Raw genomic sequence first — 24,222 nt, forward strand, 5'->3', positions numbered from 1 at the left:
TGATAAAATTAAGCTCGAATTCCAGATTTGCTACTTATCATTGGTCTTTGATAAGTCGTTCAAACTATAGCTTAAGTTCCCTCACCTAAAAAATGCAGAGTATAATTTCTTTGCAGAGTTGTGAGGAGCAAAGCTAATGCACTACAAGCATCTGACATAGAGTTTGGCAAAGAGCAAGGGATCATAGATGATGGCTGCCAAAACTGAGATAAATTGGGGTGGTAGCCCTAGAATATAATGTTTTTACCAAAGTTGTACTCGACATAATTATTTTACAGTGAATGTTTTAGGGTTTTAAACATCATTCTTCAAAGTTAGTAACAGCAACAACAGCAGCAGCAACAACAATAATAGCATCAGGAGCAATAATTAATTGAGGGCTTACTATGTGCCAGGTACTGAGTTTCATGTTTCATATTCATTATTCCATGCAATCTTTATGTTTACTTTGTAAAGTAGTATTATTTTTTTCCATTTCATGGTTGAGGAAATTGAAACTGAAAGAGGTTACTTAATTAACTTGCCCAAGGTCACACACACATAGCTAGTCATTTGTAGTCCTGGGAGTGGAACACAGGTCTCTCTGGCTTGACTATAATTCTCTAATGCAGACAGTTCCTCTTCAGCAGACAGATACAGAAACAGAACTTTTGACTTATAAGCAATTTTCACAATCAGTGGCATCAAGATTAATTTATGTGCATAATAGTGTGATGAACCAATGCCAGTATTTAAAAAAAAAGTGGGGTGTGTGTGAAGAATTTCAGAGTCTCTGGCAGTGAGCTGTTAGGATTTCCAGCCTAATCTTTTGTCAGGGTGTTGCTATTTCTGACAGAAATGAAGAAAAGAAAAAAGGGAGAATTTGGAGTCAAAACCAGGTGACCTGAACAGTTCTCTTTATGTCATTTGAACTTCCACCTGCCCACCCTGAGGAACTCTACACTCTAACTCACTAAGAATACTTACAATATCTCTCAGAATGAAATAGGGTGCTAAAATTCATGATATACTCATGTGCAAAACTTTTTAAAAAGTTAATTTTCCCCCTTTTAACTCCAAATTAAACTAACCAAAATCATGCCTTTCAACCCCTGAGTTAACACTGGGCTTCCCAAAAACCCAGACATGATTCTTAGAGGAGAGACAGGATCTAATAGTATTGTGGTGAAATCTGTCTCTTGTTGTGCAAGACCTCAGCAAAATGATTGTTCAACATGTTCTGGTGTCAATGTTGAGAAACTCATTGTCTCTTTAGGAAACTTCATCTATCTTCAAAGAGTTCTCATTAACATCAAAAACAATGATAATCCTTATTTTTTATTGAGAGTTTATGATGTGCCAAGTACTGTGCCAAGTGTACTACATAAATTGTACACTTACCTATAACCTCTGGGACATAGATGCTATTACTATCTCTAATTTCCAGATGAAGATATGGAAGTTTTGGTCCATTTATCATAATCTTAGCATGTGCAGACTAAACTCTAATTCACTTGGCAACACTTAGACATTAGAAAATAGCACAGAACACTCGGAGTTAAACTTTAGCTCCTTTGGATTAAGCTTTTTTATGTTTAATTGGTTTTCTACATTCTACCACTGTAGAAAATGTGGAATCAGGGGGCATCTGATTGAAGGGAAGAAGGATAAGAAGAGAACACCTTTATTTCTTCATACTTAAAACTTGACATTCTAGGGCCTTTCTGCATTCTCTCACATGTAGTCTTTATTGTTCCACCCCCCTCTTTTTTTTTTTTTAAAGATGCAAGGTTGGATTTATAGGACAGAAGAAACTCCTTCTCTGTGTTCTTCCACAAGTTTTCTAGGTCATTATTTGCAAAAAGTCTAAGGATGGTACATTTCTAAATTATTTTAGAACTGTCTATAGGTAATGCAAATACATAGCATATCATTCAAAACAGAAAAGGGACAAAATAATTATCATGATATACATCAGCAAGATGGAGGAATTCACAAAGTCAATTGATGTTTGTTTTTCTCTAATGAATTTTTGGGTGTCCTTTGCAATAAGCCTGTGTTAAATTTTGTTTCTATTTGCATGTAAAATTATTTATTCTTATAATAATTTACTTATAATTTGGATCGTGTCCAAAAAATTCAACTTTTAAGGCAACAATTACTTTTAATCCACCAATTATCATTGTAACCTTATAATTAGTACTTTTGTTGTAAGATTAGACATTTATGAGTCCATAATTTTAAATCCTCAAGACGTAAAAGATGGTTAGAAACTTAAAGTTTTATAATATTTTAACCTTCACTTTTTTCCTTGAAATCACAAACACTGCACCTTACATACATACAAACTGGGCAAGTTGTAGTCTTATAGTCAGATATTTAACCTAAGCTATATGAAATGACTAAATTTGTCATTTTGTAGAAATCATACATGAAGAAGCAACATTTTGTATTGCTTAGGGTTTATACAGCTTTGTCATAGCTAGGAAAAGGGAAAATCACTTAATGGTGGAATGATCATGTCCATCTTCCAACATACAACTATACGTCACCGAGGACTGATTAATGTTAGCCCACACTAAAGCTGTTCTGGTAAAGGCAAACTGTCTCCAATAAAGAAAGAGAAAGCCCTTCAGGCAGATGGCCAATTTAAGAATAAAAATTAGCCTACAGTCTTCATTTATACTATCTGAAGGCATAAATGAGAACTTATTTTAACCAAAAAAACTGTGATGTATTTTTAGTATCTTGCATGGTGTTTGAATGGATTTTACACTTTCAGTTGAATCAGAACTAAGTTAAATTCCCAACGCTACTATCATCTCTTCACAATTACTTGTCTTGAGTCTACCTGTCAGAATATTCTCCTCCCTTGCAAGATACACAAAAATCTCATTTAAAATCATAGAGTTCTATGACACTAAAACAGCTGACACAGTTTCTTGCTGCTTGCTATTGTAGTACTATTCCTGAGTGATTGCTTATCAATAGCAATATCACTGTGTTAGGTGACTAGATTTCTGAACAAACACTTAAACTTATTTTTGGATCACTCTTTTCTTTTGGAAAGTTGTGATCTATATATGCATTGTTTCCAATTTCCAGTAGGATCAGCTTTTATGACAAAATAACAACAACAAAACAAAACTCCCAGGTCCTTTGCAGGTCTCCAGAATCCCACCTACTCCCATTTCTACTAACCTCTACTATTTATCTGGCTTCTCAGTTGAGTGTAGCCATGAATTAATTCATCTTAAAGTATTGTGTTTTGATTTGATTTAACAGAAACATACTGCTTGTAAGTTACCTTAAGAAGGGAAAAGATAAGAAAATTTTAGACTCCATAGTTGATTATCTAATCTATTTCTCACAATATTATATATAACGTGGTATTAAACAATACTATTACAAATAAAAGGTAGAAGAGACAAGATCTGTTGCAACACATCTGTGAATTTCATTTTCATGAATGGGACTACTTCAGCTTTTTAAGATGGCACTGTGTTTGAAAAACTTGAAATAATTGACATTTAAAAGTTAAGACATTTCTTCTTGCCAAGTTCTGAAAAATACTATTTCTTGAAGACTCAAAAATCTGCAACACTGAACCTACAGTTGTATACAGCAACATTAACCGGACTTGAATATGACCACTCCCTTCAGCAGGGCTACGGTAGGCTGACCAGATGGCCAGTGTTGTCACAACCGTCCTGGTTTATGCATATTTTCCTGGTTATTTCTTAATAGCGCCCGTTTTCACGAACAAGTTTGAGAGATAAATCATATGGTCATTGTAGTTAGTGGTCTCTAGTTCTCTGTAATTCATACAACAATCCTTTTATCTTATTTTTTTTTAAATTTTATTTATTTATTTGACAGAGAGAGACACAGCGAGAGAAGGAACACAAGCAGGGGGAGTGGGAGAGGGAGAAGCAGGCTTCCCGCAGAGCAGGGAGCCCGATGCGGGGCTCGATCCCAGGACCCTGGGATCATGACCTGAGCCGAAGGCAGATGCTTAACGACTGAGCCACCCAGGCGCCCCAATCCTTTTATCTTATAATTGGCCTCCTTCACACACCATCAGCCTGAGATTTGTGAGCATTTGAATGTGTTATTACTGCTCTAGTATCCTTCATCTAGTTCATATATGTAGAAATACAAAACTAACGCCTACTTAATGATGGATAGAAACTTTTGTTGTACTTTCCCCTTTAGTATTACCTTCTGTTTGCTTCCTCTTACACAGTATGATCTTAACTAAAGTAATTTCCTGTGTGATGTCATCTATTTTTTGCCTTATAGATCTTCACTATAGGAGGCACGATACTATCACCATAACTTAACTACTATGTGCACACTCTCATATTTATCTTTTAACCAGGGTTGTACTAACAATTTCATGTAATATCTCCTTACTGCTGCAGCTAAATGGTTCTTAACCACAAACTCAAAACTGGCTAGTTTAATTTGCAAACCCTGAACTGGTGCTTGGTATGTGCCAGACTCTGTGGAAGTCATTGAGCATACAGAAATAAAGACATACCATTCATATTATCAAGAATTATTAGTTCTCTTCACAGAATAGTCTTTACTTTTGTTTGTTTAATATCTCTACATGTTTTTTCTTATCTTACCATCTTTCTTGTGAAGGTAGTGCCAAGTGTGTGTGTGTGTGTGTGAGTGCTGCGAGGGAAGATAGATTCAAGCAAAGACATTCTACTTCAACACATATACTTTTATGTGCATAGAAACAAAGAGATGTTAAAGAGCTAGGCTACCTGCTATTTCAGGTGAGACCTCGCAAGTTGGCTGTTTCTTGGGGAGTTATAGCAATTTCAGTTTAGATTTATGGTCTGAAAATGTGTTTTCATCAATTTAACCAGTGCCAATTGTCTGCTCAAGGATGACCAGCATCCCTGTGAGCCTAAACCAAAATAAAATATCCTTATTTTTATTCGGTTTTCTACCATCTATATATTCTTGCTCTCTCTGCTGGTAGGTAGGATGTTACTAAAGGAATATTGACCCATAAAATAAAAGGACCTGCTCATTATTGTAAAGCTGACTGATAACCTTCCACTCAACTACAAGTCATAGCATTTTCTCTAGTCTCTCTCGTTGAGAATCCTGGTTTTTATGAGGCTGTCCTGGAAATCTTTTCTGACCTATTTACTAGGTATTCATTCCTGGGTAGAGCTGGTTAGGCTTCAAAAACCTTAGATGGCCCAATTTCTAGTTCCTGGTTATAAATACTCTAATGTGAATCAGAAAGAGGTGATTCACTTCACTGCAAATCATGGTTTTAAGACTTCCTAAGTCACATAGTAATGGCATTCTTTTGTATTTGTAAGTGCCTTTCAATTTCAGAAACATGACTACTTGGCATTCTCGAGGAAATAACTTTGAGGTGTTGGCTTTTCCGGTGAGTTTTAATATAATATCCTTGTAAGAGGCCTGAACCAAACTACCCAAATCTCCAAGAAAGTAACTGAGAAACATGAATGTTCTATATATTGATTTGCATGTATTGTTTTACATTACAAGTCTAATAGCTAAGGGACACTATGATACTCATGTTCATTCTTTCCCTTGGGGAAACCATAATAACTAATACTGTATATTGAGGGCTATAATTGCCAAGGAAGCCAAGGTGAAAAACTCTTGTATCTGAAATTAATTGTATCTGCTTCTCTGTTGGAAAGTCCGTGCCTGCATAACCAACAATTATCAGGATCTTCCTCAAGGAAATGTCAGGTCAGTCACTATATGATATTAAGCAGATACACTTATTTCACTGCAGGGATATACACATCAAGGACAATGGATATTCAGTTCCAACTTTACATGGTGAATACTGACAAATTCCTAATTTTTAAGTTCTTATTGTTTGTTTTAGGGCCCATAAAGAATTTTTGTCACAACTTTAACTCACACAGTCACGCTTGATACAATTAAGTTATAGTCAGTGATAATGCTGGCAACCTGGCTCTCCCTGAACCAAAAAAGCTTGGTTTGGTAGCATTTGCCAATTTCCATAGTGTAAATTCCCCCAGCATTGCTAAGTTCTCCTCTATTTTAACAACTGGCTTTCCCCGAATACCAGAATATTAACAATTGGCTTTCCAGAGTCTATACAAGCCAACCCCAGCACCCCACTAGCAGTTTTTTGCAATCTAGTTCTGAAGTTGCATCTAGCCTTCTCCTAATGATTTTTTGATTAAATTCAGAAGACACATTAATAAAGAACCTTTTGGAAAACACTGTTTTACAGATAGTGGTATCTGTTTACATTGGACCTATTAGCTTCATTTGTAGCTAGAGACTTTAAAAAAGTATGGGACTGAAGGAAGCTTACCATCACCTCTTAAATTCCCTCTCATTCACATGGGAAAAGTATGTGGGCAGAAAGAAAGTCACAGAGACAACTTAGTGGAGAAAAAAAAATATAGGAAGAAGTCATAAGTGAGTACATAAGATGGAATACGTTAGAGAAAGTATAAAGAAAAATAGAATGTAAAAAATGAGATTGATACATAAAGACCATTATAATTTTTAAAAATGCACATTAACACACAGGTAAATAGACGTTGTGGCATAATGGTTGTTTGACTGCAAAGTGAGTGTAGCTGGAATTAATTCTGCCTTACATATCCATCATTTAATTCAGTTTTGGTAACTCTCAGGACCATCTTATATAGAATTCATGTTGATTTCATGGTAATAATTTTATGGAACCATTTTATTATCCATTTAAATTCCTTAAACTTCGATTTCCAAGAAAGTGTTATTTGCAAAGGTTCTAAAGACAGTAACTACCTGCAACCTAGGCTTCTCATCCCTATTACTGCAGGTATTTCCCTAGGCCTTAGGAATTGTGCTTGGAGTTAGGTGAAGAAATCACTCACATTTTCTTGCTAAATTCCTGGGATACTAAAGTGGACAAGTAAGAAACAGCAGCTATTCATTGGGAGATGAGGAAAATTCATTGAGAGATTCATCAAAGGGAAGGGAAGTCCAATATGATGAGCTTGACTCAGGAAGAAAAAAAGCCTTGGTTGTCATAGGTGAGAAGGAATTCTTAGTGTAACATTGAGGCTGTTGCACAATTCTTGCAATTTTTTTTTTTTTTGCTCTAAGTATAAGTTCTGGGGATGAAAATATAAAAAGCTGCTTCACTAGGTTTTTTTGAAACATATTGGGGTCTAGGAGGCAATATATTAGGACAGCTCTAACAACCCTTGATGTTATAACTGATGCCATCTCCTCTAGAAAGAGCTCCTGACGTCTTTTTCATGTGGTTGGATTTCATTTCCAGAACTCAAGAAAGAGAGGGTCACAGAATTGTGTCATTACAACCAAGATCAGGCTCGAGAGCAAGAGGTCAAATTCATTTCTAAACTTCCCTGGAAGTTTTCCCATCATAATCAGTGACCTCATGGCTGGAAAGTTTGAATTTTACTAAGAGCTGTGAACACAGAATGGCTTTAATGAAAGAAAAAGGTAGTCAATAATTGTTGGTTTGACGTTTATAAGACAATAATTCTGGTAAAATCATACTCCATAAGAGAAATGGAAAGTTCTGTTATGCTATTACCAGAAGCTGAGAATAAAATTAATTTAACTCGAAATAAATCTTCACAAAAGTTATAACAAACATACCGGGCAGCTTCTGAATATCTCTCCAGACATCTAAACACTGTTGCCTGGCGAAGATGATTTCGGAAATAAGCTGGGTTTAAAACAATGCTCCTGTAAAAACAGCAAAGAAATGCAAATGTTATTAGGTTTTTAAGTCAATTACTGGAAGTGTATAGGAATGAAATAACATGTATTCAATTTTATGGACTATATATTTTAAAAGGTACTAATGAATGAAACACTTTTCTTCCTGTAATTGTCAGTTAAGACAAATAAACAAGCATTATTGAAAAACTAATGAAGTTTGCATGATAAAAGAATTTGATTTATAGCACTGAGTATCTTTCACAGGTATGACAGTGACAAAAAATTGAATGCAACTTATATTACATATAAGACATGATGTTATTTTATTTGCTTATGTTAATAAATCAGGCAAAAATCAGAGGTTATTTATGGTATGTACTTAGAATGAAGGATGAGGTTATTAGCTATTTAATTTCACTTAAAAGAAAGGAACTGAAATTTGGGTGACATGGTCATTTGCACTCAATAATTAGGTTCTTAGTGGAATGAAAGGGACCTGTACCATTGGTTAAGGACTCTGGTCTTGACCTTGCCACTTTTGGTTAGGCCTTACACATTTTGGATTTCATTTCTTCTTTATTGAAATTACCGGGCTTGGCTTGAGGATAAACTAATCTATCTATCCTTATTTGTTGATTCTTCCATCGTCTAAGTTTGGAGTCTCAATTCATGCCCAGATGAAAAGATGATCATTCCCTAGCTGTCCTCTCGCCTAGAGAGAAACTGGTAGACATTTCCCTTCTTTGATTCATCGAGAGCTAGGCACTGTTCAAGGCACTTGATATAATGAGGTGAACTAGACAGATGTAGTCCATGGCTCATCACCGAATGAGGAGATTATTAGTGAAAGTTTGAAATGTAGCTTCTACTAACAGAGTGTATTATGTTACTGATGTGGGATACAGAATGTTACAGAACCAATACAATATTATGAAGCAAACTTCTTGTGAGCCTGTTTTTACAAGTTAATGTGAATCACTTGGAATTAGTTCATTATTGAAGTAAGTGGTTTTTAATCTTTTTTTTGAGAAGTTCATAGAGCTTTTTGAGAATCAGATGTAAGCTATGTACTTCTGCCCAGAAAAATGCACTCAAACATAATTGCCTAAATTTAGGGAATTCATGTGATCCCTGAAGCCTAGTCATGTCCAGACTACAAAACATGCCAACAAAAATAATTCCATTCCCAGAACCATTGCTTATAGAAAGAATAAAGTAGAAAAGGAACATCTCTCTGGCCCATGCAGAATCATAGAATTATATGATGATGAGATGGATTGATTGAATAATTTAGCTCACTTTAAACACAACTTAACAGAAACCAAGGAGGTTATGGGACCTTTCTAAAATCATACACAACAAATTAGTTGAAGAAAGGTTTCAAGTTTATTATGTTTCCTATCTCTAGCCACAGTACTTCATATTACACCTATGGCTTTTTCCATGATGATTTCTGATTAAAGGGGCCTATGTTAGTGAAGTTTTATGTTACCCTATGACTAATAATTTGTACAAATGAATACATAACCCCCCCAGAATATACATTATTTCCTTTGGTGATTTCTGATTAAAATGTTGGAAATTTAAAAACTATTGCCTGAGTTCCATATCAATACTGTACCACTAATATTTTATATTAATTCAGAAAAAAGTATGTTTATATGTCTTATCCTTGTCAAAGTAATTTTGTAAAAGTAGATCAGAGGGAATAAGAGCAGAACTCTGTCAAGGGTTTAGGTCTTCTGACTGACTAGAATTTTTCTTTCACATTATAGCTAATTCTTCCCTCTATCTTTGTAATCATTCATTCACTTGTGCAATCTTACTAAGTGCCTGCAAATGTGATGGGACAAAATCCTTACTGCATGGATGTTTCTAGCCTTTGACATCTCTTTGCCCATGATGTAGTATTCTGGCATTGCTGAGCTGTTCTCTAAGAATCTTGCTTTGTCAGACAAGTCCTTTTTTTTTTTCCCCCAGACAAGTTCTATTGACAAAAATGCAAAAGACTGAAGAGAAGGATGGAGTGTGGTGGACAGGAGGAATAGTGAGAGAAAGGTTTAGTAGAAGAGGGAGGAGGGAAATGAAGAGTCATCAAAATAGTCTGGAATGTAGGTGAAGGAGAAGATTTTCACTGGTAGTGAGGGTTGATGAGGTAAACCTAGGAACTGTTTCAGTGTGACTTTAAAAAAGGATAGATGAATAAAATTGCTTGTAATTACAAGTCCTCTTTCTGGTGTTGAAGAAATGCAAGTAGAGCACATGAGCTTAGAAATCATGATTGCTAGACTGGAATAGTGTCTTTTAACCATAATATAACCCTACATGGTACCATGCGAGTCACAGCTTTATCTGAGGGACCCAAAGAAGACCTGGACCCAGTCTACTCTGAGAGGTGGAGGTATAATCATAAAAGAATGTTTAGAAATTTGAGATGAGCTATTATATTTGGCAACTTATTATTTTTGGCTCTCATAATTATTGCAGCATTTACTGTGTGCTTATGATATGCCTTATTAGATATTTGGCAAAGAAATGCTAGCGGTGATTACGAAGCCTAGTTTTTACACATTTAATAATTTATTTGATGCTTTCTAAAATGACATACCCTTTTAAAGATGTATTTTATGTGCATACAACTTGTAAAGGAAATGATGATTTAGCCTTTAAAAGTTCTTAATCATTTATCATTTGATGCCATTTGGGGAGCTGTAGGAGGCAGTGTAGGACCAAAATGGACAATCAGATGGGGGCTAGAATGAAAAAAGAAACAAACAAACAAAAGCCCCAGCAACCCTACAATTATAATCAGAGAGAGAAGAACTCTGTGCTGACGGGTCTGATTTTATCACAGAGGAAATAACTCTGATTTAGCTATGTTGATAGGGCTTTTGGTAAAGAAAAAAAAAAAAGGTCATGTTAAAGAGAATAGCTAAATTACAGAACTCATTGAATTTTTGTCAGAAGAATGGAGATAGTGTTAGTAACAAGCCATGATTGCTCATTCAATTGACTGGCACTATTCAAACAGAATGAGATCACGTAAAATAATAAATATTGTAATAGATACGAGTTTATTTTCTTTATCAATTTGTTAGCTGTGATATATCTTATGCTTGTTATGATTTGCATTTGTGTTTTAAAATTTATCTTTTATATTAAAGTTCACATAATTTGATATGTGTGCATGCATGCATGTGCAGTTGTTTTATTAAGTCCTAAGGTCATAATGTTGTTGTAAGGCCAGAATATAAGTCTATTCTGGTGATTATTTGAAGTGTCTCAATTCACTTGTCAAACAATTTATTTTTCTCTCAGTGATTGATATGCCACTTCCATTATATATAAGTTTATATGCACAGTTGGATCCATGGCTGGACTTTGTATCCCACACTTTTAATCTGTCTGCTTCTATACAGAACAAATTGTTTTAATTATTGTCACTTTAAAATACATCTTAATTTCTGGAAGAGAAGAACTGCCTAATGCCCTCTTTGTGAAAAAAATTTGTTATCTGGCATGTTTATTCTCCTGATGAACTTTATAAGCCTCATCTTTTAAAGTTACAGAGAGCAGCATTTGGTGGTTTTCATTATGTTAAGATAAAAGCATTAGAATAATTTTAGTTAGACATTTTTATAACATTGTCTTCCCATCCAAGGATGTGACATTTCTCTTCACTCAAATATTTTTTTGTCTCCCAGTAATTTTTTAACCTTCTTTCTACTTTTTAAAAACAGAGGTTTCACTAATTTCTTAATAATTCTTAAGTTTTAATATTTTACACGAAAGTTATACATGAGAATATACATATATATGTATATATGTGTGAATGTGTATGTATGTATGCATATATATATGTGTATATATATATATGTATATATATATATATATACAAACCTTACTACTCAAAACATGATCAGCAGCACCTGAAAGCTCATTAGAAATATAAAATCTTGATTCCCACCTCAAACCTGCTCAATCTGCATTTTAACAAAACCCCCAGGTTAATTGTATGCATCTTAAAGTTTGAAAGCATTGCATATATTCATAGTAGGAAAGGGATTTTTCCCGTTATTTCCTAACTTCTAATTGTTAGCATTTACATATATATATATTTTAAAGATTTTATTTATTTATTTGTTAGAGAGAGAGAGTGAGAAAGAGCACAAGCAGGGGGAGCAGCAGGCAGAGGGAGAAGCAGGCTCCCTGCTGAGCAAAGAGCCTGATGTGGGACTGGATCCCAAGACTCTGGGATCATGACCTGAGCTGAAGGCAGATGCTTAACCGACTGAGCCACCCAGGCGCCCATTTACATGTGTATTTTAAAAATACTTATTTTTATATCCTTTTGACTTAATATTGCAATAATTTAGTTTTATTCACATCATCTGCAAATAATGATGGTTGGTACTGCTTTTTAATATTTACATCTTTTTTCTTCTCTTACTACATAGGCTACAATATTTTTTAAAGGAATTTAAGTAAGAGATAATCTAGGGATGATTTAATATTTCACTGATAATTATGATTATGGATTGATATGAGAAAAATGATTTTTTCCAAGACTTATTATCAGAAATAAATGTTTATTTTTTTTCAAATATCCTTAGGATCTATCAACATGATCTTGTGGACTTTGTCCTTTGACTTTTTATAGGGATGATTTGAATTAATTACGGATTCAAAAGAACACTGAGGGGCACCTGGGTTGCTCAGTTGGTTAGGCGTCTGCCTTTGGCTCAGGTCATGATCCCGGGGTCCTGGGATCAAGCCGTATCAGTGGGAAGCCTGCTTCTCCCTCTCATATTCCCCTTGCTTGTGTTCCCTCTCTCACTGTCTCTCTCTCTATCAAATAAATAAATAAATAAAATATTTAAAAACACAATAGGGGCTCCTGGGTGGCTCAGTCGTTAAGTGTCTGCCTTCGGCTCAGGTCATGATCCCAGGGTCCTGGGATCAAGCCCCGCATCGGGCTCCCTGCTCTGCAGGAAGCTTGCTTCTCCCTCTCCCACTCCCCCCTCTTGTGTTCCTTCTTTCACTGTGTCTCTCTCTGTCAAATAAATAAATAAAATCTTTAAAAAAACAAAAACAAAAACAAAATAAAACAAAACAAAAGAACATTGAAATTAATAAACAATATTAAAGTCAAAGATTAAGAAAGTGAATAATAGAACAACTATTTCCAGGACAAAAAGTGAGGAAACATAAAAATAAGGTGGCCTTATTATTACTGTTATAATAATAATAATTATTATTATACTGTGATTTTTATAAAATATTATGTTGGTATTGAATTGCCAGAAGTTTTGAATTTTTTTGGTCTTTTAACCAAACCAAATGGCTTAGTTTTTGCCATTCCTTCTACTGTTCTTTCTTTTATTTCATTCATTTCTACTTCATTTCTATTTTTATATTTTTGTCCTCTCTGGATTTTATTATTTCTCTTCTAATTCTTCACTTAATTATTTATGTTTTCTTTCTATATAAAGAAAGCATTTACAGCTATGATTTCTTTTACTATATCCTTAAGAATGATAGAGTATATTTTATTCTCATAATTTTTCCCCTAGAATTTAATTATATAGTTGTATTTCTCTTTGATTGAAAAATTATTTAGGATAGCATTGATCAATTTCCAAAGGGTAGTTTTTCTTATTATAACTCTTATTGTTAATTTCTCATTTTATTACAAAATAAACAGAGAATATGTTGTACATTTCTGCTTTTCATATATATTATGAGTAATAGATGATGGAGTTAGCACACATTTTAATGGCATGTGGAAGAAATAATACACACCTCATTTGTAATGTATTGTTAGTTAGAAACTGCTATAAGAGAACTTGTAAGATTTTTAATGATCTAAATAAAACTGCTAGACAGGTACCTGTTTCATTTAGTTTCCTTGGGAGACCTTTTTAGACCTAAGTTTTAATGGTAATGATTACTATTTCAAAATTCAGTTTGTTTTTAAAGGCAATATTGATTTCATATTCTTTGTTTTCTTTATATTTATTCTCTAATTTTTAGAAAATTTACTTTAATGTACTTTTATTTGTCAGTTTTATGAAGCATAATTTACATACAGTACTATTCACTTTTTTAAAGTGTATAGTTTGATACATTTCGACAAGTTTATAACATAACAATAAAGATATGGCGTATCTCCAACCGCACCAAAAAGTCACAATGGAGGTAGGAGTTTCCTATTTATTTCCCCATAGACAGAAATATTTTGCTTCTATTTCTCCACCAGAAGCCATGGATTTTTGCCTGGACTTTGTGAATGAGAATGTTAGCTATCACTCCTTCAGAGGCTTAAGGTTTTGGTTTTATATGAGATTAGGGATCAGAAAAGCAATTTCTTGTTTAGGCAAAGATGCCTAAATCCAGTTCCCTTTACCTTGCTTGGTCAGTAGCAAGGTAAATTAGCATTGATTCATCCTCCTGAATGACACTCCTTTTACTTTTCTAGTAAAGTGCTGAAATATTATTTTAGAAATGGTAGATCTAGAAATTTCCAAAAATGTGGATTATTTTAATTTCACCAAATAAGATACTCTTATGGATAAGATGATGACATTTATGCTGGATAATGGCATTGTTCAGTGGATTATAGCTAGCTAGACAACCGATCAGTAATATTGAAGTATGGTCTGTGTTATTATGAAAGAAGGAATTTAATGGCTTGTCCTTAGCCTTTTTGTGGACAGTATTTCCACTAGTGACTAAGATTAAGTGATTGTAAGGTTGTCTATAAAATTTTCAGATGGCATAAATTTTACCTAATAAGGAATTAATATCACTGATGACAGAAGCAAAATTCAAAATGATCTGGATTGGCTAAAAATAAAAATCTTATGTTATAGATTTAAAAAGTCAGTTTACAAATACAGTCATAGTTTGAGAGTGACCACATGGAAAAAGTCTGAATGTTTTAACTAATCACAAGCTAAATGTGACACTACGACAGAAATACAAAAACTGTACATAAAACTAATGTTAAATCAACCAAATGCATTCTGTCCAAATAATAAAGGATATTTTCACTAAATTGTGTCTTAGCCATATAGTCTATTGAATTCATCTATAGTTCTGAGCATCTGTGAGAATTACTTCCATACTGTAGTGTGTCTAGAGTGTCTAGTGGGTCTGGAGAACATAGTGTGTGAAGATATGGAAGGAAAATGATATGTCTAGAGCGTTAAATAAGATTAGTGGAGACTAAGTTAGTACTGTCAGATATGAAGATCTGCTATGTGGAAAATAGAATAATTATTCTATGCAATACCAGATGAGGCCAGGCAAAACCCAGTATTATGAAGTTATTAATAGTTCAGTTCACATAAGGAGGGACCAATGATGCAATAGGTTTTGAGAGGAGTTTTCCTTTTACTGGAATCATTTAAGTGATATTTAGAATGCCATCTGTCAAGATGTGTAGAAGAAAGTCTTGACTGAGTAGGAGACTAGGCTAAATGACTTCCAAGTATATTCACAAAAATCCTTATAATAGATTGCCAAACACCATGAAGGGTCTGAGTTTTTCCTTACTTGCAAGCTTACAAGTTAGCCTGACATGGTTTCACGGATGTTCATAGAATACATGAACCTCCAAGGCTGGAAACAAAGGACAGTTTCTTACAGCAATAGTAGTAGCCAGTTTATAAGGCTCTTGTTGTACTGATTCCTTGAGCCACAATTCCCAGATGGCAAAGCAAAGAGAACCAGGCGACATTTTCACATGCTGTAGGTTGCATTATAAGAGAGGAATCCTGAGCTTAGGGAATGTAAATCTTTTATAATGGGCTATAAGCGTGCCTGTCCTTAACTCTAGAGGAAAACACTATCTCCATCCTCTAAGGCTATGAGCAGACTTGCCTTTTCTTCGAAGGCTGTTTACCATACAACCATCTTTGAAAAGATAGTCCAGAGCAAAGCCCAGTCAGTGCCTTGTTCACAAGACAAGCAAAAATGTGGGAGGCCCGTGGAAAACTGTCTTCTTATCTAGATCACTTTTGTTCAGATATTCAGGCACTATTTGTTTATATTCATGCCACGAACAAATAGAAAAGGGCTCATAACAAGGTACAAATAGTTAAAATATCATAGGAAAATGACAGGATAGCTAATATTGAAAAGTGAGTGACTACATTGTTACCTATTTATATTCTGTTCTAAGAGGAGTTTAAAATAGCTTATATAATACTTATGAGGTTAAATCAAAGTTAAAATAACTCATAGGGAACAAAAGGAAAAAATAGATAAATCAGACTATATCAAAATCAAAAAACTTCTGTGCATCAAAGGACACTCACTATCAACAGAGTGAAAAGGCAACACATGGAATGGGAGAAAATATCTGCAAATCATATACCTTATAAGGGTTAATTTCCAGAATATATAAGGAGCTCCTATAATTCAACAATGAAAAAACAAAGAACCCAATTTAAAGAAGGGCAAAAGACTTGAATAGACATTTCTCCAAAGAAGATACACACATGGCCAATAAGCATATGACAAGATGCTCAACATCACTAATCATTAAGGAAATGCAAATCAAACCCACAATGAGATACCATCTCACACTCATTAGAATGGCTATTGTCAAAAAAGCAAAAAATAGTTAAGTGTTGACAAGGATGTGGAAAATTGGAACTCTTGTACATGGTTTGTGGGAATATGAAATGGTGCAACTTCTATGGAAAACAGTATGGTAGTTCTCCAAGAAATTAAAAATAGAATTACAATACGATCCAGCAAATCCACTTCTGTGTATATACCCCAAAGAATTGAAAGCAGGTTTCAAAGATGTACCCCCACATTCATAGCAATATTATTTACAATTGCCAAAATGTGGAAGCAACCTGTGTCCATCGATAGATGAGTGGATATACACAATATAGTATATGCATACAATGGAATACTATTCAGCCTTAAAAAGAAAGGGAATTCTTACACATGCTACAACATGGATGAACTTTCAGGATATTATGCTAAGTTAAATAAGACAATCACAAAAAGGCAAGTATTTATATGTGGTACCTAGGGTAGATAAATTCATAGAGAGAGAAAGTAGAATGATGGTTGCCAGGGGCTGAGGTGAGAGGGAAATGCAAAAATGTTGTTTAATAGAATAGAAGTTTAGTTTTGCAAGATGAAAACAGTTCTGGAGATAGACTGTATAGCAATGTGAATGTACTTACTGTACACTTAAAGAATGGGTAAGATGGTAAATTTTATGTTACATGTGTTTTAGCACAACTAAAAATAAAACAAAAACAAAACTGAACAGGGAAAGCAATATTAAAAATAGGTATGTTAAGATGAAGCCTGGATGAAGTCAGTACACAAAGTATATCATAAGATCTTACGAGTTTGATTGGGATGGACTACATCTTGTTTTTTTTTTTTTTTCTTGGTTTGCTGGTAGCTAATGGAAAGAGGGATTTATAGTTTGTTTTAAACAAGCCACTTGCTCAATTCAAATATTTCTTATAGTATAATCAGAGAGATCACTTTATTCAAAGATGCCCTATAATGTAACAATCTGCGTCCTCAGTAGCAGATTTACAGACAAATCAGTAAGGGATCTATATGGTTGCTTCCTAGAGTTTCTTTCAACATGGCTGTTGTCTTAATACTAAATCTCAATCTAGTAATCTAAATTCCAGAGTAGGTGGAAAAAATGGGACTATAAAGAGAAGGTATACAATTGTGTTGTCACTACATAAGGATTCAGTGAAATCTTAGTGATTATGTCTTATTTGGTCACTTGGTTCGCTGCAGAAGATTACATCAAGAACTAATGATGCACTGTATATTGGCTATTTGAATTTAAATAAAAAATAAATGGAGAAAAAGCATTTTACTAAAAACAAAAAAATTAAAAAATTAAAAAAAAATTAAAAGCTAAAATAAAGTATAACAGGTCATAATTTACTGAGAAGAATTGAGAAGTCCGTGTACTATTTTAAATATTTCACATTGACAAGCAAGTTAGGACAATGGAATGACCCAGTTTAACATTATGTGGGAGAAATGAACTACTTTATAAAGATTAGAGCATAAAATCAGAATTAAAGGCATTGGTTTTTGAAATAAGAAAATTACAGTAGATTATTGTCAAGCAAATCATATATCTCTGCCAAAACAGTAGCAAAGTATGTTTCTGCAAAAGCATGAAAGTAAAATCTAACTCTTTAGGAAAACAACAAGAAATCATTCTTAAATTATTTCTTGAAATCCCGGCATGTACATGCACAACAGAAAACAAACTAGAAGACGAACAGGGGACTAACTCAAACATTATCCCTGATGTTTTGCAGCTCAAATTACCATTAATTATATGTGGAAAATATTAAATTACTCAAGTGAGCAACACTTTATTTCTTGACATGACCAAAAGTCAGTGGGATAAATACTAGAAAATTTTGCTATATTGTAACAGTATTGAAAAATATATAGTCAGAAGGGAGATACTATATTGTCTGTCTTCTTTATAGAATTAATAATAAACATACATTAAAGAATGATGAGGATCTATGTTTAAGTATATTTTACTTTAGAATTTCAGTATGAGATTTCCTCACTTAGAAAAATAGAATGAAGATTATGGGATGCAAATAATAAATTTAATGGGTCATTAATACCAAGAAATAGAAACCTTTAAAAGGAGGTCTCCTAAGGCTTTTAGCCCTCCATCATCTTCATCAACATAAATATCATTGGTTAACTTACATCAAATAATCATCAAAAATAAGTATGACATCCTAGTAGATCTTTACAAGTGTGCAGTAATATGCCTTTTTGAGCAATGGAGAATATTTATTTTCCTCTACATTTCTTTTATGTTTTTACTTTGTATCCATTGGAGACAGCTCCATAATGGGAAGTAATAATGCTCACCAACATTATTTATCTTTCTATGTACACACCTAGAAAATTCCTGACACATAATGGACACTCAATGAACATTTATGGATTAAAGTGCTACTGAGTGACTGAACAAACTCTTCCTCGGGAGCTACAAGAGAACCTAATCTTATCTAAGATTCACCAATGAGATCTACATCTATTATGAACTGACTATACTAAGGGCCCCCTCTACTGACTTTTGCACTTACATCCCAGTTGAACATCAGATTTACACAATTTCATAACCCCTACCTGTATGCAGATGTGATCAGTAATGAAAGGCAGTTTATGTAATTAAATGAGATAAAGATAAAGATAGATAAGTAGGCCCTTTGAAAAAAATTTCCAGTACAGAATTATTTTTCATAATTTTAAAACCTGAAAAAAATTCCACATTTTTGTAGACTCTAATTGTGTCTTCCTATTTTTTTCTCCATCTGTCAAATGCCTGGATAGAGTAAGCATGAAATGGATTCCCATTTATTTTTCATCTACATTGTAATCCAAAGACTGTCCAGTAAAAGCTGTTAGTAAATCACTTGGTCAGCTCTCCCAACAAAACTGTCTTTGAGTAATACAGTATATCAACCTATCTTTTGACATTTTCATTTCTTGTTCTTGACATTTTCTCTTAAAAATAATACAGTATTGGCCCTATTATCTTTTCTTTAAGGTCTGTGAACCAAATGTTGGCTCTCAACTCTCTTGTAGAAAAGCTATCAAGATTCAGAGACAAAGATGTAGATGTAAGGCTCTATTCAGCTGTCTGTGTAATATTGAGGGGGAGGAGGGTGGAGCAGAGGTGTTGTTGGTTTAAGAACAGCGTGATAAATATCACATGTATTTCTCTATTCTCTGTGTTGCTTGGGTGGGATGCATTTTAGAATGAGTACTTTGAAAAGTACAATTAATAAATTCTCCTCTGTTCTAACCTACTAGAAATTACTTATGATTCATTCAGCTCAATAAACTCAGTTTTATTGAGTATAAACCATGTTCCAGACATTGCACAGGTTCTAAAGAAAAGAGCCAGAAAGGTAAATACATACTTAAACTAAGATTTTGAGTAGCCCTATTGTATGGAAATAAATGTCTGCCTGCATTTTATTATTTTTTTATGCTGCCTCCAACTGGCAATTATGTAAGAATCTTTAAAATGAACTTAAATAAATTACAGTGGCTTCTACTATGTAGTTTCACTGGAAAATGAAATGGGATGCTTATTTCTTTTAGAATCAGAATTAAAAGGGACTTTTTGATAGAATCAAAGCCATTTGTATTTTATCAAGTATTAATATCGTTCATATTAACATCATGATTTTTTGGTTTGGAGAATAATAAATGACATCCAGATAACAGTATTTTACCTATTATAAAGCCCCCTGTAGCTCCCACATCAAAGGAGAAATATTAATGTTAACACTTATGCTTTATGAAGCAATTGTACTTCTGGCAATTGTCCATGATTTCTCTTTGTTGAATTAAGAAAATTAGTGGGATCATACCATAATGGGCACTGTATTTATGTATAGAGCGTCCATCCTGACTAAATCCCTAGATTAAAGGCAAAATTTGGATTGGATATGGACTTTGATTATGGGAAAAGCTCTCAATGTTGGATTCAATGCTGTTATAGACCAAATTACCATTACTGAAACTGACTCCAGTTAGGGAAGTCTACTAATTACTAATAGTATAAATAAGAATGTTAATGCTTTCTCTTTGAAATACAAAGGGATTTTCTAATGTGTTTATTACTTCTTTCTTTATTGACAAATCTCTTATTTTTATATCCTATTTGCTTTGACTCAAAGTATAGAGTTGCAACCTGTTGTGACTTGTACCAAATAAAGTGTCATTGCACATTACTTTGGAAAGAATAAATTTTCCAGATATCTTTAAAAGTGCTGCCTTTCTGTGAATGTAATGACAACAGCATGTATCATGCTCCTTTTATTTAAAAATTATGTTAGATACTAAGCGACTAGCCCCCAAATGAAAGTTTTAGCCCAATTGTGAAAAATTATATGGAGACTTATATAACCAACAATAAATGAACTGAAACTTGAAACAGTTAATTGGTGGATGTATATCAAAAAAAGTGGAAAAACAAAAGGCTTGGGCAAAGGGTCTGCAATGACAGGAAAATGTAAAGCTTGGAAAGAAGTAAGGAGGAAGTGAGTTTTGCGCTGCATGTTAAAATGGTCACATTTATTGTAAAAAAAAAGGTCACATTTAGAGAAAAAAAGGTAGAAAATCCAAATTGGAAGAGTGGCCCCCCAAATGACTTGGTGATAGAGAATATTAAAAACTGCCATGTAAATCTGCTTGACTAAAGTAATAAATTGACCATAGAGAAAGGCAGGAGCCTATTAAGGATCTGTTCATCACTTAAAGGATTTTTAATTTTATGGAAGAAATTAACAATGCTTCACAGATTACTAAGCAAGCACATGATGGAAACATGTTTTAAGGAGACAATCATGGCAACTATTCTGAAGAAAGATAAGAGTTACAAAAGCTGGGAGGATACTAAGGATGCTATGAACTAGTACAGTGATTCTCAAAGTGTGGCCTACAGATTCCCAAGGATCCTTCGGCCCTTTTGGGGCTATCACAATATTATTATTATTATTTTCATAATAATATTTAGATATGATTTTCCTTTATCACTACATTGACATTTGTAGTAGTGTTGCAAAAGCCATAGTGGGCAAAACTGCAGGAATCAATCATTGATATCAAACTGTTCTAGTATTCATTGAGTGTATTCTTCACCATTGTATGTACTTGTCCCCCCGAAAAATGATAAATCTCAACCCTTGAGTGCATGTCTTTTTAATATTTGGCATGATGAGACAGGATACATGCATCAAGCACTCCTCTCTTGCATAACAAAGTATGCTGACTGTCTTGACGAAAAGTACTTGGGCCATTGTATGCATTTGTGAGCTGACTTAACTGCTGTTATCAGGGAACGCCATTTTTACATGGAAGAACAACTAACAAACTGATTATTAGACTTCGAGTTTGGCAGAATTTTTTAAAAAATGAAATAAGTGTGCCTGTCACTTAAAGGAACACAACTGACAGTATTTATTGCCAGTGATAGAAGTTTGAACTTTTGAGCAAAAATTAGAATTTTAGAAAAACTTACATCTGTCACTATGAACTTGACAGCCACCCAATGCTTGAAGACCTTCTGATGATTGGTGATACTAACATGTGCAATTTAAAAAATTTACTATTGCATGATAGAAATTTGCATAATAGAAATCTGCAAATAATTCATTGTTTTCCAAATAACCAATGTATGATATTACTAACTCATAACAATCCATTCAAAGTGTAAGAAAAACCAATGTCTTTCAACGTAACAGAACACAAGTTGATTGATAATGGTTCCAGAATCCACATTATAATTAATCTTTAAGAAACTATCATTTGTGGGGCGCCTGGGAGGCTCAGTCAGTTAAGCGTCTGCCTTCGGCTCTGGTCATGATCCCAGAGCCCTGGGATGGAGCCCCGCATCAGGACATCAGGTTCCCTGCTCAGCGGGGAGCCTGCTTCTCTCTCTCTCTCTGCCTTCTCCCTGCTGCTCCCCCTACTTGTGCTCTATCTCTCTTTCTTTCTCTGTCAAATAAATAAATAAAATCTTAAAAAAAAAAGAGAAACTATCACTTGTCAAGTCTTGAGGCAGTATCAAAGAATAATATTCAGGATTATCTGAAAAGTCTGTTAACATTCTCTTTCCTTTTCTAATTATGCATCTGTGTCAGATTGGATTTTCTTCATATAGTGCAAACATATGGCAATAGATTGCAGAATCAGGTATGAGAGCTCAGTTTCATTTTATGATGCTATACATTAAATAGACTTGCAACATGTAAAACAATGCTATTCTATGCATTTTTGAAAATATAGCTATTTTTAATAAAATATATATTTTATGTTAACATGCAATGGGTTTATTTTTAAATGAATAAATATTTTTAAATTTCTATATTTTAATTTCTAATATGATAAATACTTATAGATATAACCCATATAAATCAAAAGCTCTTTGGGATCTTCAATAATGTTATAAATAGAATGGTTCATAAGACCAGCTTGAGGACTACTGTATAAGCAAATAGTCAAAATTTGAATGAAGGCTCTACCTATAAGAACGAAGAAGAGGCATATGGGACAAACTTGTTTAATAATTTGCACTATATCACACCATTCTTTTACCCTGTTTTTTAAAACCAAAAATACCTCTGTCTCCTTTTTTGGGTACATACATTTGACATCTCAATGTTATTCTGACATTATTTTCTTTCCACAAAAACCAAAACTACTTTCTCAGAAACTGTATCTGTTGAACAGGTTCTACAAGAGTCTTACAGGAACTAAAAGTCTAAAAAAACAAAAAGATTAAAATTAATTAAATAGTGAAGTTATATATTAGATTTCTTTCATCTGCTAATCTTTTGTAAAACACCACAAAAATAGCAAATACTATTTGTGTGAAATTAACAGTCTTGTGTAAAAGTTGTATTTTCTGACAAAGCCTTAATGATTGATAATATCATAGGAACATTTATATCCAATTAGAAAATTATTTTGCCTCAGGTAACCTAGGAAAGGCATGTGGTCTGCATTTCTTCCAGTGAGGAAGATTCAAAAGAATTGTATGGGACAGCTATAACCTGTAAGCAAAGTTACAGACAGTGCCATCAAGGAGACATTTCTTCTCAAACTAAAGGTGTTATAACTTAACATAGGGTTGCTTTTCAGACTTCTATGAAAAAAGAGCACAGGTCACAGGACCGAGAGAGGATAAACAGAAGGAATATTTGCCATAGCAACAGATGAGGAAATGAGGGACAGTTTAGGTAAATATAGCAGTAATAGTATAACTCCAGGATTTGTAAAATGTTATTTGAGGCTAACACTATGTTGTCAGTGATACACAGTGTCCACATCCATGAAATACATGTTCCTGAATTGTGAAAAGTAAAATGGATACTAGACTGGTACCTATATTTATAAGGTAGTCAGCTCTTCTAAGGTAAACTAATAGAGTCAGAGCAAGTCAGGCACACTCAAGAAGAGATTTCTGTCTGGAAAAAAAGCAAAGAGAAAATTTAAAATATCGAACACATGCTGGCAAAAGCTATAAAATGAATAGGGGTTGGCATCTAGGCCACGTTTTTTACCTGTTCCAATAAAAACTGGTCTGCCCCAAGTCTGTCTCTTGCTACTTCTGGCCTTATATGTAATAGCCTATATAGTGACTTCTCCATGCCAAATATCCCAGAAAAGATCCTTAGGACTGAAATGGTGGGAAAACATCAAGGACAGTTGCTTCAAGAATAAGACACAAATATCAATTTTACAGTTTCGCCTGGGTAAGGCAGATTTATGGGAATAAGCTTTAATTTCTTAAAATGGTGCTCATTAAATTTGTAAATGTGGGTAGTCCTCCAGTTTTCCTCAAAGTTAATTTTAACATTTTTGGACATCCAATATTCATCCGTTCCTTGTGTTCTCTTAGACTTCCTCAATTTTATTTTATTTTATTTTATTTTATTTTATTTTATTTTATTTTATTTT

The 24,222-nt window shown here is 33.8% G+C and overlaps 1 protein-coding gene across 1 annotated transcript in view; it reads right to left on the bottom strand.

The window, feature by feature from the left end:
• The window catches only part of SPATA16 (spermatogenesis associated 16), a 224,248-nt gene that overhangs the window by 102,766 nt on the left and 97,260 nt on the right, over positions 1-24,222 (bottom strand). The window contains 1 exon segment of the mRNA XM_034999115.1: positions 7,639-7,728. Coding sequence (XP_034855006.1) covers positions 7,639-7,728 — 90 coding nt within the window.

The sequence above is a fragment of the Mirounga leonina genome, unplaced genomic scaffold, assembly GCF_011800145.1.
Source record: "Mirounga leonina isolate KUSES-001 unplaced genomic scaffold, KU_Mleo_1.0 Mir_115, whole genome shotgun sequence".
Lineage (NCBI taxonomy): Eukaryota > Metazoa > Chordata > Mammalia > Carnivora > Phocidae > Mirounga > Mirounga leonina.